The sequence below is a fragment of the Phyllopteryx taeniolatus genome, chromosome 4 (genome assembly GCF_024500385.1).
Source record: "Phyllopteryx taeniolatus isolate TA_2022b chromosome 4, UOR_Ptae_1.2, whole genome shotgun sequence".
Taxonomy (NCBI): Eukaryota; Metazoa; Chordata; class Actinopteri; order Syngnathiformes; family Syngnathidae; genus Phyllopteryx; species Phyllopteryx taeniolatus.
The window spans coordinates 31,436,484-31,449,461 of NC_084505.1; the positions used below are offsets into that span (position 1 = coordinate 31,436,484).

The window sequence follows — 12,978 nt, forward strand, 5'->3', positions numbered from 1 at the left end:
TACACCCTGAACTGGTTGCCAGCCAATCGCAGGGCACATAGGAACAAACAACCATTCGCACTCACAGTCATGCCTACGGGCAATTTAGAGTCAACAATTTATGCATGTTTTTGGGATGTGGGAGGAAACCGGAGTACCCGGAGAAAACCCACGCAGGCACGGGGAGAACATGCAAACTCCACACAGGTGGGGCCGGGGATTGAACCCGGGTCCTCAGAACTGTGAGGCTGACGCTCTAACCAGTTGTCCACCGTGCCGCCCAAAACAGTACCCAGTAAGTAATTTTAGTGTCCATTCATTGGCTCCTATGGGAACGTCGACCTTCCCAACATGGCCGCCACGCAGGCACGTCAATTAGCCCTGTTGTTGCAAAGCGCAGACGTATCTATGATCTTCTTGTAGTCTCCTTGCCGGTAACTTCCGCTTTGGTCACGTGGTGACCCCAAGACCGGAAACGAGTCGCCCAGCAGACTCTTGTCACAAACTGGGATAAACACACTACGAAGAGTAAACAACTCTCTGTTTTAGCCAGCGGACTTTAAACATATAGATTTTTTAAAAACATAAACATGTCAGCGACAGAACAACATGACAGCCCAGGTAAGGTAATACACACAGCTCTTAGTTCCTCGTTTTTTATTCCCCGGCCCATTGTTTTCATGCTAATATACTATCTATTACTGTACATACAGTACAGTTATAGTCCTATTTTCTGTCCTAGCTCGTCTCTTAATGTGTCGCGGCGTTTTGTTCAGTCGGCAACAATACTGTGGGCAGCTCTTGTTGGTCCTTTTCGCTAAGTCATCTTCTGGATAACATGAGTTAGGTGTCACCACAACATATCTGGCATCATAGAGGCAATTCTTTAATTCATCCACCTCGTAATCAAGTGTTGATACACTGGATTTATTTGTATTTCCTTACTAAACTGGTCAAGTTTTCGTAGTTAAAGTTGACATTGAGAAATTGTTAGGTACTGCAATGACCTCTAATGTTAATCCATTCTGTCGAGCAACCTTTCACAGTTTAAATTTATATGGTACTGTAAAGACCTCATATTAGTCCATGGCACCAAGCAAACATTTAAAAGTTAAATCCTTTTTTTTCTTCCCCAAACTGCTTCTCTTAGGTCATATAATGTGGAATCGGTTGTTTTGTTTTAATTATTGAAACAAAGGAATGAATTGGTGATATCACATTAATGCCACATTCTATAGTAATTTTTTTTAAACTACCATTTAAATTTGTTTACATTATAATTAGGTTTAGTTATTTTATATTGCAAAATGTTATTTTGTGAATTTTAATTACAAAAAAATTTGTATTTTTTTAAATGCACATACACAAATGTGCTGTTTTCCAACCTTTTATAACTTTTTACTTTATATCTTGTGAACTGGTGTGTGTGGATTTGGATTGATTAGTGAAACAAATGAATTATTTGAAGATATAAAACAGATGCATGTGATCCCTTGAAATACCATTTTTTAAATACTTTGCTATTTAATTAATATATATATATATTACATTTTAATTCACATTTTTAACGACAAAATATTTAACTATTTTGAAGATTTTACAAAACTTTTTTTTTTTTGGGGGGGGGGACAACCATACAGTGCATACAGTACTTGACTTTGTGGACAACTGTAGATTCCAATGGATTTTTCTTTTGTTTTATTTGCACTCACATCATTTGATTGTTCATGTTGCTTTTGTGACTTTCGGCTTGTCCCATCAGGTGAGTCACTCGCATCATTTGTTTAGCACATCCGCATAATCTAATGTGATCCAAGATGAGAACTGTACCTGGGGGGAGTACAAACAATAACTAAATACTACTATTCATAAAAACAATAATGAACGTATTATTCAATTATTTTTCGAATGCCGAAGAAGATTGAGGGCTGTTGTTCAAAGTTTTAGGTATTTATTTATCTAACTGCATTGCCATTGCATCATACTGAGTTTTTATAATACTGTCTTTGTTTACCAATAAAGCAACACCTGCACACAGTGTTGAATGGTCGCACAAAGTTTGTTGTTTAGGTGTTAGGTTTTTAAAAAGATGTTTACACTAACTTTCTTAATCATTTAAAACGTGACACAAAATCCATAAAAAAAAAAATATGGAAGTGCTGCTTACCGCTTTTTAACGAGGCACTTCCTTTATTGCTGGTCTAATTGCAAGGTAGCGTTTGGCCTGTGGCGGCGTTGCTGCCAGACGAGAGATGTTTGGCGCCGATGGCGGCTCGTAGACCACTTTGATTGACAGGCGGGCCGCTGGGTCGCCGTTCCCGACCTCGCTCCGCAGACGCTCACGAACCCGAAGAGCCAGATATTCCTGCGGATTACACTCCGCTTGAGTGACGGTGTGTGTCAGGTCATGGCGTGCGCCCCAGTTTTGTTTTGTCCAATCTCAATCTGGCGCGACGATCGGCACGCTCCCCTGATCGGAGATATACGCCAACTCGGCCAAGTTGCCTTTTGTCTGCAACAAATCTTAAGTGTTTGGATTCTTGTCCTCTCCTCTGGCACGCAAAGGCTGTCTCTACGCCACACAGCAGCTTCATTAAAAGCCCGTCACTTAGCTCGTTCTTATCAAGCCCCTTTCGCGCTGCCTCGAAAAGCTGGCATCTTTCCACATTGTTATCATGTCGCTGCTGTTCTGTATGGATGGCACGCACTGCTTCAAAATGGGGATGGGGGGATCATAGGGGACCTGTGCGACTGCCCCTTTCGCCCATATCAAAAACAGCCCCTGGTAGGGGCGTCCCATTTTTTCACCGAGAAAATTAGAATGTTCATTCTTAATGAGTGATCAGACATGTTTTTAGCTCATCTGTCCTCTTGGTTTCTTTCTCTTTTGGTCCAGAGTAGGACAGGAAAGTCAGTTGCGCTGAGTGGTGATTCACACTCAGTGACACACTTGTCATTTCCATCCAGGAAGTTGAATCAGCCGTTTGTGTGTCTTGATGACACCATAAATTCGAAAATGCTGCACATTTTGTTTGTTCTGAACTCGTGTGTTGACGGCTCTGACTTTTGTTTTTGCCAGGCCAGATGGTGCTGGATGGCCCTGCTGTTTCACTGGCCTTATGATCAAAACCATGTGACCCGGATAAAGCATGAGTGGCCTTCTTTGTGAGCAGGAATTCACACACAATGTCATTAAGTTCTAAAGACTCTAACTAACCTCATTAAAAAATAGTGTGTTACCCCGACATGTTGCGATTGATTGTCTCTCATGGTTAGACTAAACATTGTCCACTGCTCAATAAACCCATAATGGTTAAACTGAGTTAACTGGAATCTACTAGTTTGATGAAGACGATTATTCCAAACGACTGCATACCCAAGCGATCGGTCACCTGCCTGGTGGCGAACCTGGTCGCTAGTGGCTACTCTTAGCGTGGTGTACACTGAGATAATCTTTGTGGGAGAGATTTCAGGGCATTGTTGTACGCAGACAATAGGTGATGGCGCAGAACCTCTCTAGTTTGACATAGCTTCTTTCAAACCAGTGGCCCTCCCTATCCGGAATTTGGACATTGTTGTGCTCAAAGGAATGTCCCTTGTTTTACGAAATGCAAATGAATTGTTGACTCTGGATCTAAAGAAACTGCTCACCTATGTTGTGCCATGCGTTTGTGTAGGGGTTGCTTGGTTTCTCCATTGTAGAGCTCATTGCACTCCTCACTATACTACGCTGCACTGCATAAACAACATTGCTGAGTTTGCGTCTCTGACTTTGGTCCTTAAGAGGGCGTTGTTGGGTTTGAAATGCATCGGTATGTTATTTTTGAAGAAAATCATTCTGAGTTTCTTGGACAAACCCGCCACGTAAAGGACCACCGCTTTATTTTCAATATTGCTGACATTTTTTAAAAATCCAATTTCAACTATGGGAATGTGTCTGCGTGCATGCATTCCGTCGCTGTTATGCTAAACCTGTTTTCATCTGGCTCTGATCTAAATTGTGCAGTTTGGATCAATTTAGCGTGCTTAGATGTTTATATCTATCCAATCAATTCATTAGATCACTTCTAACTATGATCATATTACATACTCCCTGACTTCAGAGCCATATTAAGGCCTTGGCGGAGATCTGCACTCTCACTAAGGAATTGGCTTTCTTTCATTTTCCCCAGAACATAAGAACCACGGCGGCTCAGGCAGCCACTACGGCTCCACGGAAAGCGGTGGAGAACTCGGGCCTCCGGACAGCAACCACAGCAACAGCCCCAACAACCAACATTTCCCCGCCACCGTGGAAGACGAGGAGGCCATTCGCAGGAAGCTGAAGTACTTCTTCATGAGCCCGTGTGACAAATACCACGCCAAGGGTCGCAAGCCTTACAAGCTGATCCTGCAGCTGCTCAAGATCATCATCGTCACAGCTCAGGTACAAAACCTCTCATTTTCCGTCTATTGTCTGTCGTCTTCGACCACGCCTGTTCGCTCTGTTGCTCCAGTTGGTGCTGTTTGGCCTCAGCAACCAAGTGGTGGTGACCTTCAAGGAGGAGAACACCATGACGTTCAAGTACCTCTTCCTCAAAGACTTTGACGAGTCGTCAGACAGTTCTTTTGCCGTGTACACGCAACAGGACGTCTACGAGCACATGTTCTATGCTGTGGACCAGGTACACCCCCAAAAATCCACGTAGCGTCTACGCAGGGGAAATGACCGCTGCTCTTCTCTGCTCATGTGGTTCCAGTATCTGTCCCTGCCGGAGACCACCGTGGGCCGCTACGCGTACGTCTACGGCGTTGGTGTGAATGGCAGCGCTCTGTCCCTCTGCCAGCAGTACTACAAGAGGGGCCGCATCGACCCCGCCAATGACACGTTCAGCATCGACCCGCACATCATCACAGGTGCGACACAAAGCCACCATTGTGTATCATTGTTTTTATCTGGTTCTGTAATATGATTTCTTGTGAGAGTCTGCGGTTCATTGGGTTTAAGATCCCTTGATGGTCACGTCTGGTGAGATACAAATTGTATTTGTAAGGTAATTACCCCTTTTGTTAAGACATTCATTTGACGACTATATAATCTATATAACTCCTTCTTTTCCTCCCTCACGTGAGTTAGTATTATTGGCTTAAGTTAACGTCAATTTAAGACGAAGTAACTGCAACAGAGGAAATGAAAATGGTACGCACAGACCTCAGCCATAGCTAATCTTCATTTGTACAGTCATAAATACCCACTTCCTCTTCATATCCGCATCCATCCATCCAGCCAGCCATCCATCCATCCATTCATCCATCCATCAATTTGTATTCAAAACCCACACACACACAAACACTAAATGAAATGAAACTTGAAAATTACAGTTTTGTTGTATCGGAAAAATGTTAAACCATGACACAAAAGTATCGGACCGTGAATTTTATGTATCATTGCACCCGTAATATTTATTTATTAGATAATCAATATAATAGTAGGATTGTTTTTATATTTGTATTTCTTAACGGCAGAAAATATTCCGGAAACTGTGTTTTGTTTTCCCTTAACATAACCTTACTTCAATTTATGTATAAACTGGTTGACAGTGAATAAACAGCAGCAACTGATGCTCACCACTCTCACGTGTTAGAGCATAGGTGTCAAACTCAAGACCCGGGGGCCAGATGTGGCCCGCCACATCCTTTGATGTGGCCCCGCAAAAGGAATTAATGTGCGTCAACTTCCATGATTCTTGCTAAAATCTGAACAAAAATTCAAAATTGTCCTATGTAATGAACAACAATGTTGAGATGTGGCATTTTTCTGCTACCAATCCTCTTTTTACAGTAGCGTGATCAATGGTTGAACAAACTATTATCCTTCTGATTTTAAAACTAGTTATCCCTCAATTTGTTGTGTATATAAAAGAATAGGATGCGGTATGAGGATTGGTTTAACTCTCATAACGGGCCTCTGAGGCAAATTGAAATGACAATGTGGCCCTCGACAAAAATCCGTTTGACACCCCTGTGTTAGAGCATCAATTTATCCACCATGTTGATTCACCTGGACCTCTCTTCCTCACTTACCTAGACTGCGTGGGAGTGAACCCTATGTCCGTGCCCCCCGCTCCGCTCACCAGCTCCTACAAGAACTTTACACTCAAGTTCCACAAGTAAGGCTTCATTTTTCACACGGTTTTGACTCTTCCATCGGCCTCCTCCGTCACGGCAAAGATTTTATCTGGTGGCATTCGACACATTGATTACGCGTGCGACGCGTGCACGCTTTAGCCCATGTGGATTGCGTGATTGTTTTCGGGTTACTCAACTTGTGCCCTTGTGTTCTCCCCGCAAGGTTTATCAACGTCACAATCGAGTTTCAGCTGAAGGCCATCAACGTGCAGACCATCATCAACAATGAGATACCCGACTGCTACACTTTTTATATAAAGGTGAGCAGATGACTTGCTCCATGCAGATATATATTGTCTATTTTAATTTTTTTCTTTGTGATGTTGATAATTCTTAAATAAACCTTCTGCTTTATAATGTAGATCAATTTGGTCTGGTCCGGTTTTATACATATATCAACTTTAATACAATAGATATCGAGTCATATCAAATTTAGACTATATCGCCCAGCACTTTCTATATAATAATTTATTTAATATTTTTTTCAGAAAAAAAGTTTCTAATTTTTTCATTCTTAATAATACGAGTACTGTGTATTGTGACACACGCGTAACATAGCGTACACATTTTGGTCATCCAGCAAATATAGTAGATAATTGGGAGAAAAAAAAAAGTCCTAGCATAAAGTGACATGCAGCTTATGTCTCATCATTTCATAAAGTAGTACTGTACAGGAAATGACTTGTCTGTTGCCATGTGTCACGTAGATCGTGCTGGACAACAAGGCTCACAGCGGCAAAGTAAAGATACGACTGGAGAACCAAGCATCCATAAAGGAGTGCAAAGACCCCAGCGTGTCTGGACAGGGTGAGCGTGATCAACATGCACGCAGCAAAAGACTCATAAAAATCATCTTCACACACAGGCCACAAAACCTAACTTAACCTATCTGAGGCCTGGTGGTTGGGCACCACTGATGTGATCATTATACTGCCCCCTGGTGGCCAAAGCACACACACACACCAGAAGGCAGCACACTGACAATGGGCACTGAAGCATGAAATCATGACGCATAACTGTTTAATGCTTCAAATTCCATTCGTTAATTATTTTCATCTGCAACCGTGCATTGTCTTTCTAAGTGTTTTTTTTTTGGGGGGGGGGGGGGGGGATTGTGGCACTTTCAAGAGGCAGCAAAGTAATTCAAAGATAACCCCCTTTTTGTTTTCTATTTGAATGGCCAGCTCAGAATTACACCCGCGTGGCGTTCGATGTCGCTGTGGCGCTCGTGTGCACGCTGTCGTTGTTGCTGTGCGGGCGCTCCATAGTGCGGGGCATCATGCTGCAGCAGGTGATCTCTGTCTTAAAAAAATAAATAAATAAATAAAAATCTGTACCTGGCTAACAGTTTGTTTGTTTGTTTGTGTGTGTGTTTTTGTCAGGAGTTTGTGCAGTTCTTTAAGGAGAACCTAAATCGCAAAGTGTGTTGGGCCGACCGTCTTGAGTTCATCAACGGCTGGTACATCCTCCTCATCGTCAGCGACATCCTCACCATCACTGGAAGTGTCATCAAGATTGGCATAGAGTCTAAGGTAAGTTAAAATGTCCAACATTGTGTCTGAAGTAATGGAGCTAATCTTGTCCCCTCTCTTTTGACAGAACATGTCTTCCTATGATCTATGCGGCATCCTCTTAGGGACCTCCACCCTCTTGGTGTGGGTGGGGGTCATCCGCTACCTCACCTTCTTCCAGAAATACAACGTAAGCCGCACAGGCACTATTCCGCTTCTATTACCTGACTTGCTCCAAGTTGAGAATATTCATCTCCAGAATGTAATCGTGTAGATCCTGATCGTGACTCTTCGAGCAGCCTTCCCCAACGTGATCCGCTTCTGCTGCTGCGTGGCCGTCATCTATCTGGGTTACTGCTTCTGCGGCTGGATCGTGCTTGGACCGTACCATGTCAAGGTAGCGCCCCCTCGAACTGAACCTCGTTTTTCAAAAGTGCTCCCTTGACTTGCGAGCGACCAGCCTGACGGGTTTTCCCAGTTACGCGATTTGAATTTGAATCCGCTCGAATGAAGGCGGGAAGTAGCGTGACAGTCGCCGATGCACTTTCAGCCGTTTATTGAACGAGACATGCAGACAAACACAAAATGATGACACTCACAAGGAGCAGATGCTAACAAGCAGATTAATCGCGTGGTAACCAACGCAATGCACTGATGTCAATCACTCGTCAGGCCGCTTAAAGTCACACGCGTCAACGTGTGAATATTACGGCGCTTTATGGTAGTAAGGTCATGTTTGCATGCGTCTTATCGGACTGCGTCATGCGCCGCAGTTCCGCTCGCTGTCCATGGTGTCGGAATGCCTCTTCTCCCTCATCAACGGCGACGACATGTTCGTGACCTTCTCGGGAATGCAGGAGAGCAGCATGCTGGTTTGGCTCTTCAGCCAAGTGTACCTGTACACCTTCATCTCGCTCTTCATCTACATGGTGCTGTCGCTCTTCATCGCGCTCATCACCGGAGCCTACGAGGCCATCAAGGTAGGCCAGCCTCAGTCATTTTTGGGGTGTCTTTAAGTTATGCATATTTTTATTTAGCTCCTATCTATTTTCAAACAACATTCATAAGACATTGTGTGTTGATTTAGGTTTAGCATTGTCAATTCACTTCTACGTCTAATGATGCCATTCAATTTTGTTCAGAATCCACAAATGATTTTTGTAAAAGAAGCAAATTGATCTTTAGATGACCACAACTGTAACGTTACAACTCTATTATGTATCAAAACCTGGCTGGCCCTGGACAACTGAAACAGAATGCAAATGTCAGTGTGATGTATGTTGTCGTACAGCATCAAACCCAGGAGCCCATCCATATAACAGACCTGCACGCCTTCATCGCGGAGTGCACCGATGCGCCGAGCTCCGGCAAGTTCAGGGGCGTGGAGACATCGCCGTGCTCCTTTTTCTGCTGCTGTGACAGGTAACAACACTTTTTTTTTTTTTTTTCCGTTTTATTGTCGCCCTCTCCATAAAAAGGCCGTGTGTAATAAATGCAGCAAAAATGGCAATGTAGATGAAAAAAATCGGAAATACGAAATCACTTTAAATGGAGAGGATCATTTAAAAAAAAAAATAAAAAAAAAACTGATTCGGTAAAGCTAAAATGTCAAACGTATGGCCAGTGGGCCAAAACCGACCCGCTAGTTGGTACAATCTGGCCCACAGAATGATTTTGAAAGTAAAAAAATAAAATAAAATACATGAGACATTGTGGTGGTGGGGACTAAGGATAATTTTAAGAATTATTTTGCTGCTGTAGCAAATGGAATGGTAATAATTCGTAGCTCTTGTGCAATACTGTGTTTTTCATTTCCAAATACCTGTGACATAAGGTTTCGTACCTTAAAATACAATCATGTGATCTGTGATGAGTTATTACGCACACGTGTAGAGGACAAACTGAAGCAAAATTCTGTAAAGAAATCTGAGATTGTTTTGTAAAATCATTTTAAAGAATGTCATCAAATCTAAAGATTTTCCGAATGTACTTGTTTTGCATGAAAACAAAAGGAAAAACTTTGTGTTATTTCTTATTATATTAAGTATTCTATGAGTTTGACCCCCCAGCCGTAAAGTACCAACACCGCTCATCGTTATATCGTTACATAAATGACTATATTCAGTAGTTAAATGTATTCAACGCAAACAAGCCACCTTCACAAGAGGCTCATCAATAGTATTTGCTAGCATACTAGCTTAAATAACTTGCTAGCACAAACTGATGTGGCATGACTTCATCGCAACGCCCTAGCTCCGCCCCCCGTCGTAATAATAATAACATGTCTCCTTTAAAACACTGCCTGAACGGGTCAAAGTTTGTATGCTAAGCGTGTGACTTTGTAACACCTTCTGAGATAAATTGTTGACATAAAACAGCTGGTCCAGTTTTGTGTGATTGTCCAAACCATGTTCTTGTATTTCCGTCAGAATGACAACATACGAGGACGTCCTGCTGGTGAACTGAGGGTGAACTCGGTTCAAATTACACTGGACAGCCTCACTGGAACGAGCCCTTTTTTTTTTGTTTTTTTTTTTTTTTTTTTTTTCTCCTCCCCAGCACTTGACTAAAGGATGAATCAATCAGTTGGAGCGACATTCCCGTTGAGGAATGCACGTGTCGTGAATTCATCAGGAACAAGCTGCTTTGTGGATGACGAAAGCACACGTATTTATTTCATGGCACAAAGTCGGGCCAGCTCAGTGTTGTTGTTGTTTTTTTTTTTATTTACATTCACAAGAAATGATTTTTCACCTGCTAGTTTGTTAGCAGATTTCAATTATCAGGCCAATCAATGCACGCAAAACTTTGAGGCGGATCCAGTTTGACTGTGGCCTCGGAGGGGATGGCCTCTTTATAGAGTGTACCCGTTAAGTGTTCTTACGTTTTGTGGAGCCAGAACCTTCACTTAAGACTTTTTTTCCCCTAGTTTTTGGATTTCAAATATGGATTAAGGAAGGAGGATTACCTCACTGGACCACAACTCGTTGTTTTTAGCATTTATACATCAAAACACACTCAAGATACAGACAAAAACAATTGTGCAATGTAGTGTCGGACAGGGCTTCTCAATTTGTCTGTTTTTAAAAAAAAATGGACTTCATGTATTTTATCTTTTTGAAAAATACATATAAATACACAAAGCACATTTCAGGACAAGAAACGGAGGCGCACATTGAAAACCAAACAATATTGCCATAATCCAGTCTCAAAATTCTAAATTTCACCTGTGAAGTAAATACAATACAGTAAATACAGGTGCGTCTAAATAAATTACAATATGGTGGGAAACTTCATGAGTTCAATTCAAAAATTGAAACTCGTGTACTGTAGATTCACTGTGAAATATCCCAAGATGATTTTTTTTTTTAAATGTAACGTGATGCTTATAGCTTACAGTTTACAAAAAGCGCGCACTCACAATCTCAAGAAATTAGACTATTACATAAACAATCAAAATATTTTTAATATAGAAATCAGGTCGAAATGGCCTTCTGAACAGTATTTTCCTGTTTAATGAATCTGTATGTGAATTCTTAGCTTTTTTAATTTACTACTAAAATAAATCCACTTTTCTGCGTTATTCTAATTTATTGAGATGTACCTGCTGTACGAAAATTTAATCTAGGTTTTTTTTTTTTTAAAAAAAACAACCTCAAAAGCCCCAAGTCTGATGCAAATTAAATGTTTTTTGTTTTTATTTTATTTATTAAATTTATTTTTAACTTGCCAGTTGAGAATCTCATGGTGCAGTTACAGTACGCTGCACCAGTGCACCAGCATAATTTTTTTTTCATTAAGGTTGCTGTAGTAGATTTTGCCTTCTGTACTCACAGACTAATGAAGCACTTGCTATTTGGTCATTATTACCAAACAAAGGAAACCGCTCTTATTTCAACACGAGATCCCTTCAGGAAAACAATGTTGGTCATTTTAGAAAGCCAAACTTGAAGCAGCCAAATAGGTCAATTTTTGTATGGCAATGTACTGTGCACTAATGTGGTCCTCCTCGTGATTTTCTTATTTTTTTTAAATCTGCCTTTGTCGTCATCACGGCTGTTTTATATTATGTTTTTTGTATTGCAACTAAAACGCACAATTGTCGAAGGTGCCTCCCGTTCGGATGACCTTCATTCATTTGTATTCAAAAACAAACCTGTGTGAAATGTATCCATAAATGATATATTATATATTATCCATATGTGCCCTAACCACAGTGTCATTTTTGAAATACAAATATTCTACACTTGATCACTACTTGAAAAATGTAAACTAGTAGAAACATGACATCTCGTACACACAAGTTGCTGATTAAAGTGTCCTGGAACATCTTTGATGTCATATCATCATGTTCGTCGTAAGTTTCGAAATCGCGAGAAATGTTAGAAACGTTCGCATGACCACCCATAACAAATAAGTATTATATAGATTCACTACACACGCAAAGTGAAATATTCCATAATTTTTAGAATTTTCATGATTATCACTGACAGCTAGTCTAGTTACAGTACCTCTTAATTTTCCAAAGAGGGCGTCAGTGAGACATCTTCCCACTTAAAATCTGGCGATGATATTTGGACCAATCTAATGTTTGCATTGCAAATGAGTAATGTAAGTCGACACAACTCCGGTGCATTTCTCTTTCGGGATGTTGTTCGGAGGAGAGAAATTGAATCATGCTGTCTTAAGCGATGACGTTATTCCCTGCTTATTAATAACTTGACATATGTTTGCCTTCCCATCATGTCATGCATTATGTAGAGCTCTAAAGATTCCTTTCCGCTTCCTTGTCTGGCCTGCAAGTCATAATTAGTTGCGTTATCAAAAGGAGTGCAGTATTGCTTTTGTCGTCTGTGAAGCACAATGAAGGCCGACGGCTGTTTGTTGACGGCGCTTTGAACTCAGCATGGAGTGAAGCTCACGCCATTGGCCCTGTTGCTGGATTGGAACACATCCCTTGTCTCGGCTGTGTGTAGTGAGTCACCGTGTCTAAGTATCAGAGGCAGGCTGTGTATTTGATAGCTTGGAATACTTTCCAAAAATGCAATCTTAACAGAACACGACGATATCGTAATTATCGTGACAGGTATATGCAAATGTGAGTCAGTGCTTCTGATTGTGTTTAGGCCCGCAAAGAAGGCCTGGTTGTCCACGACCACCCACCACTGCTAAATATACTGTTGTTTGAGCAAGGAGATACATTAGTTTACACTCTTTTAGGTCATCGGTTCCTCCTAATTCTCTGGGATTTTTATTGCCGAGTCGGAAATGGACATTCACAGTTAGGCTCATTAGTATTTACTCAGTATTATCTGTCTAC

The 12,978-nt window shown here is 41.4% G+C and overlaps 1 protein-coding gene across 1 annotated transcript; it reads left to right on the forward strand.

Moving 5' to 3' along the window:
* The first annotated feature begins 417 nt into the window (after window positions 1-417).
* On the forward strand, window positions 418-11,869 carry LOC133477189 (mucolipin-1-like). The gene is made up of 14 exons (XM_061771680.1): window positions 418-600; window positions 4,152-4,405; window positions 4,476-4,643; window positions 4,719-4,875; window positions 6,047-6,128; window positions 6,311-6,407; window positions 6,855-6,954; window positions 7,332-7,438; window positions 7,530-7,679; window positions 7,747-7,848; window positions 7,933-8,055; window positions 8,432-8,638; window positions 8,950-9,080; window positions 10,088-11,869. The coding sequence occupies exons 1-14, from the start codon at window positions 570-572 to the stop codon at window positions 10,122-10,124; spliced, it is 1,746 nt and encodes a 581-aa protein (XP_061627664.1). The 5' UTR covers window positions 418-569; the 3' UTR covers window positions 10,125-11,869.
* The last annotated feature ends 1,109 nt before the right edge of the window (window positions 11,870-12,978 follow it).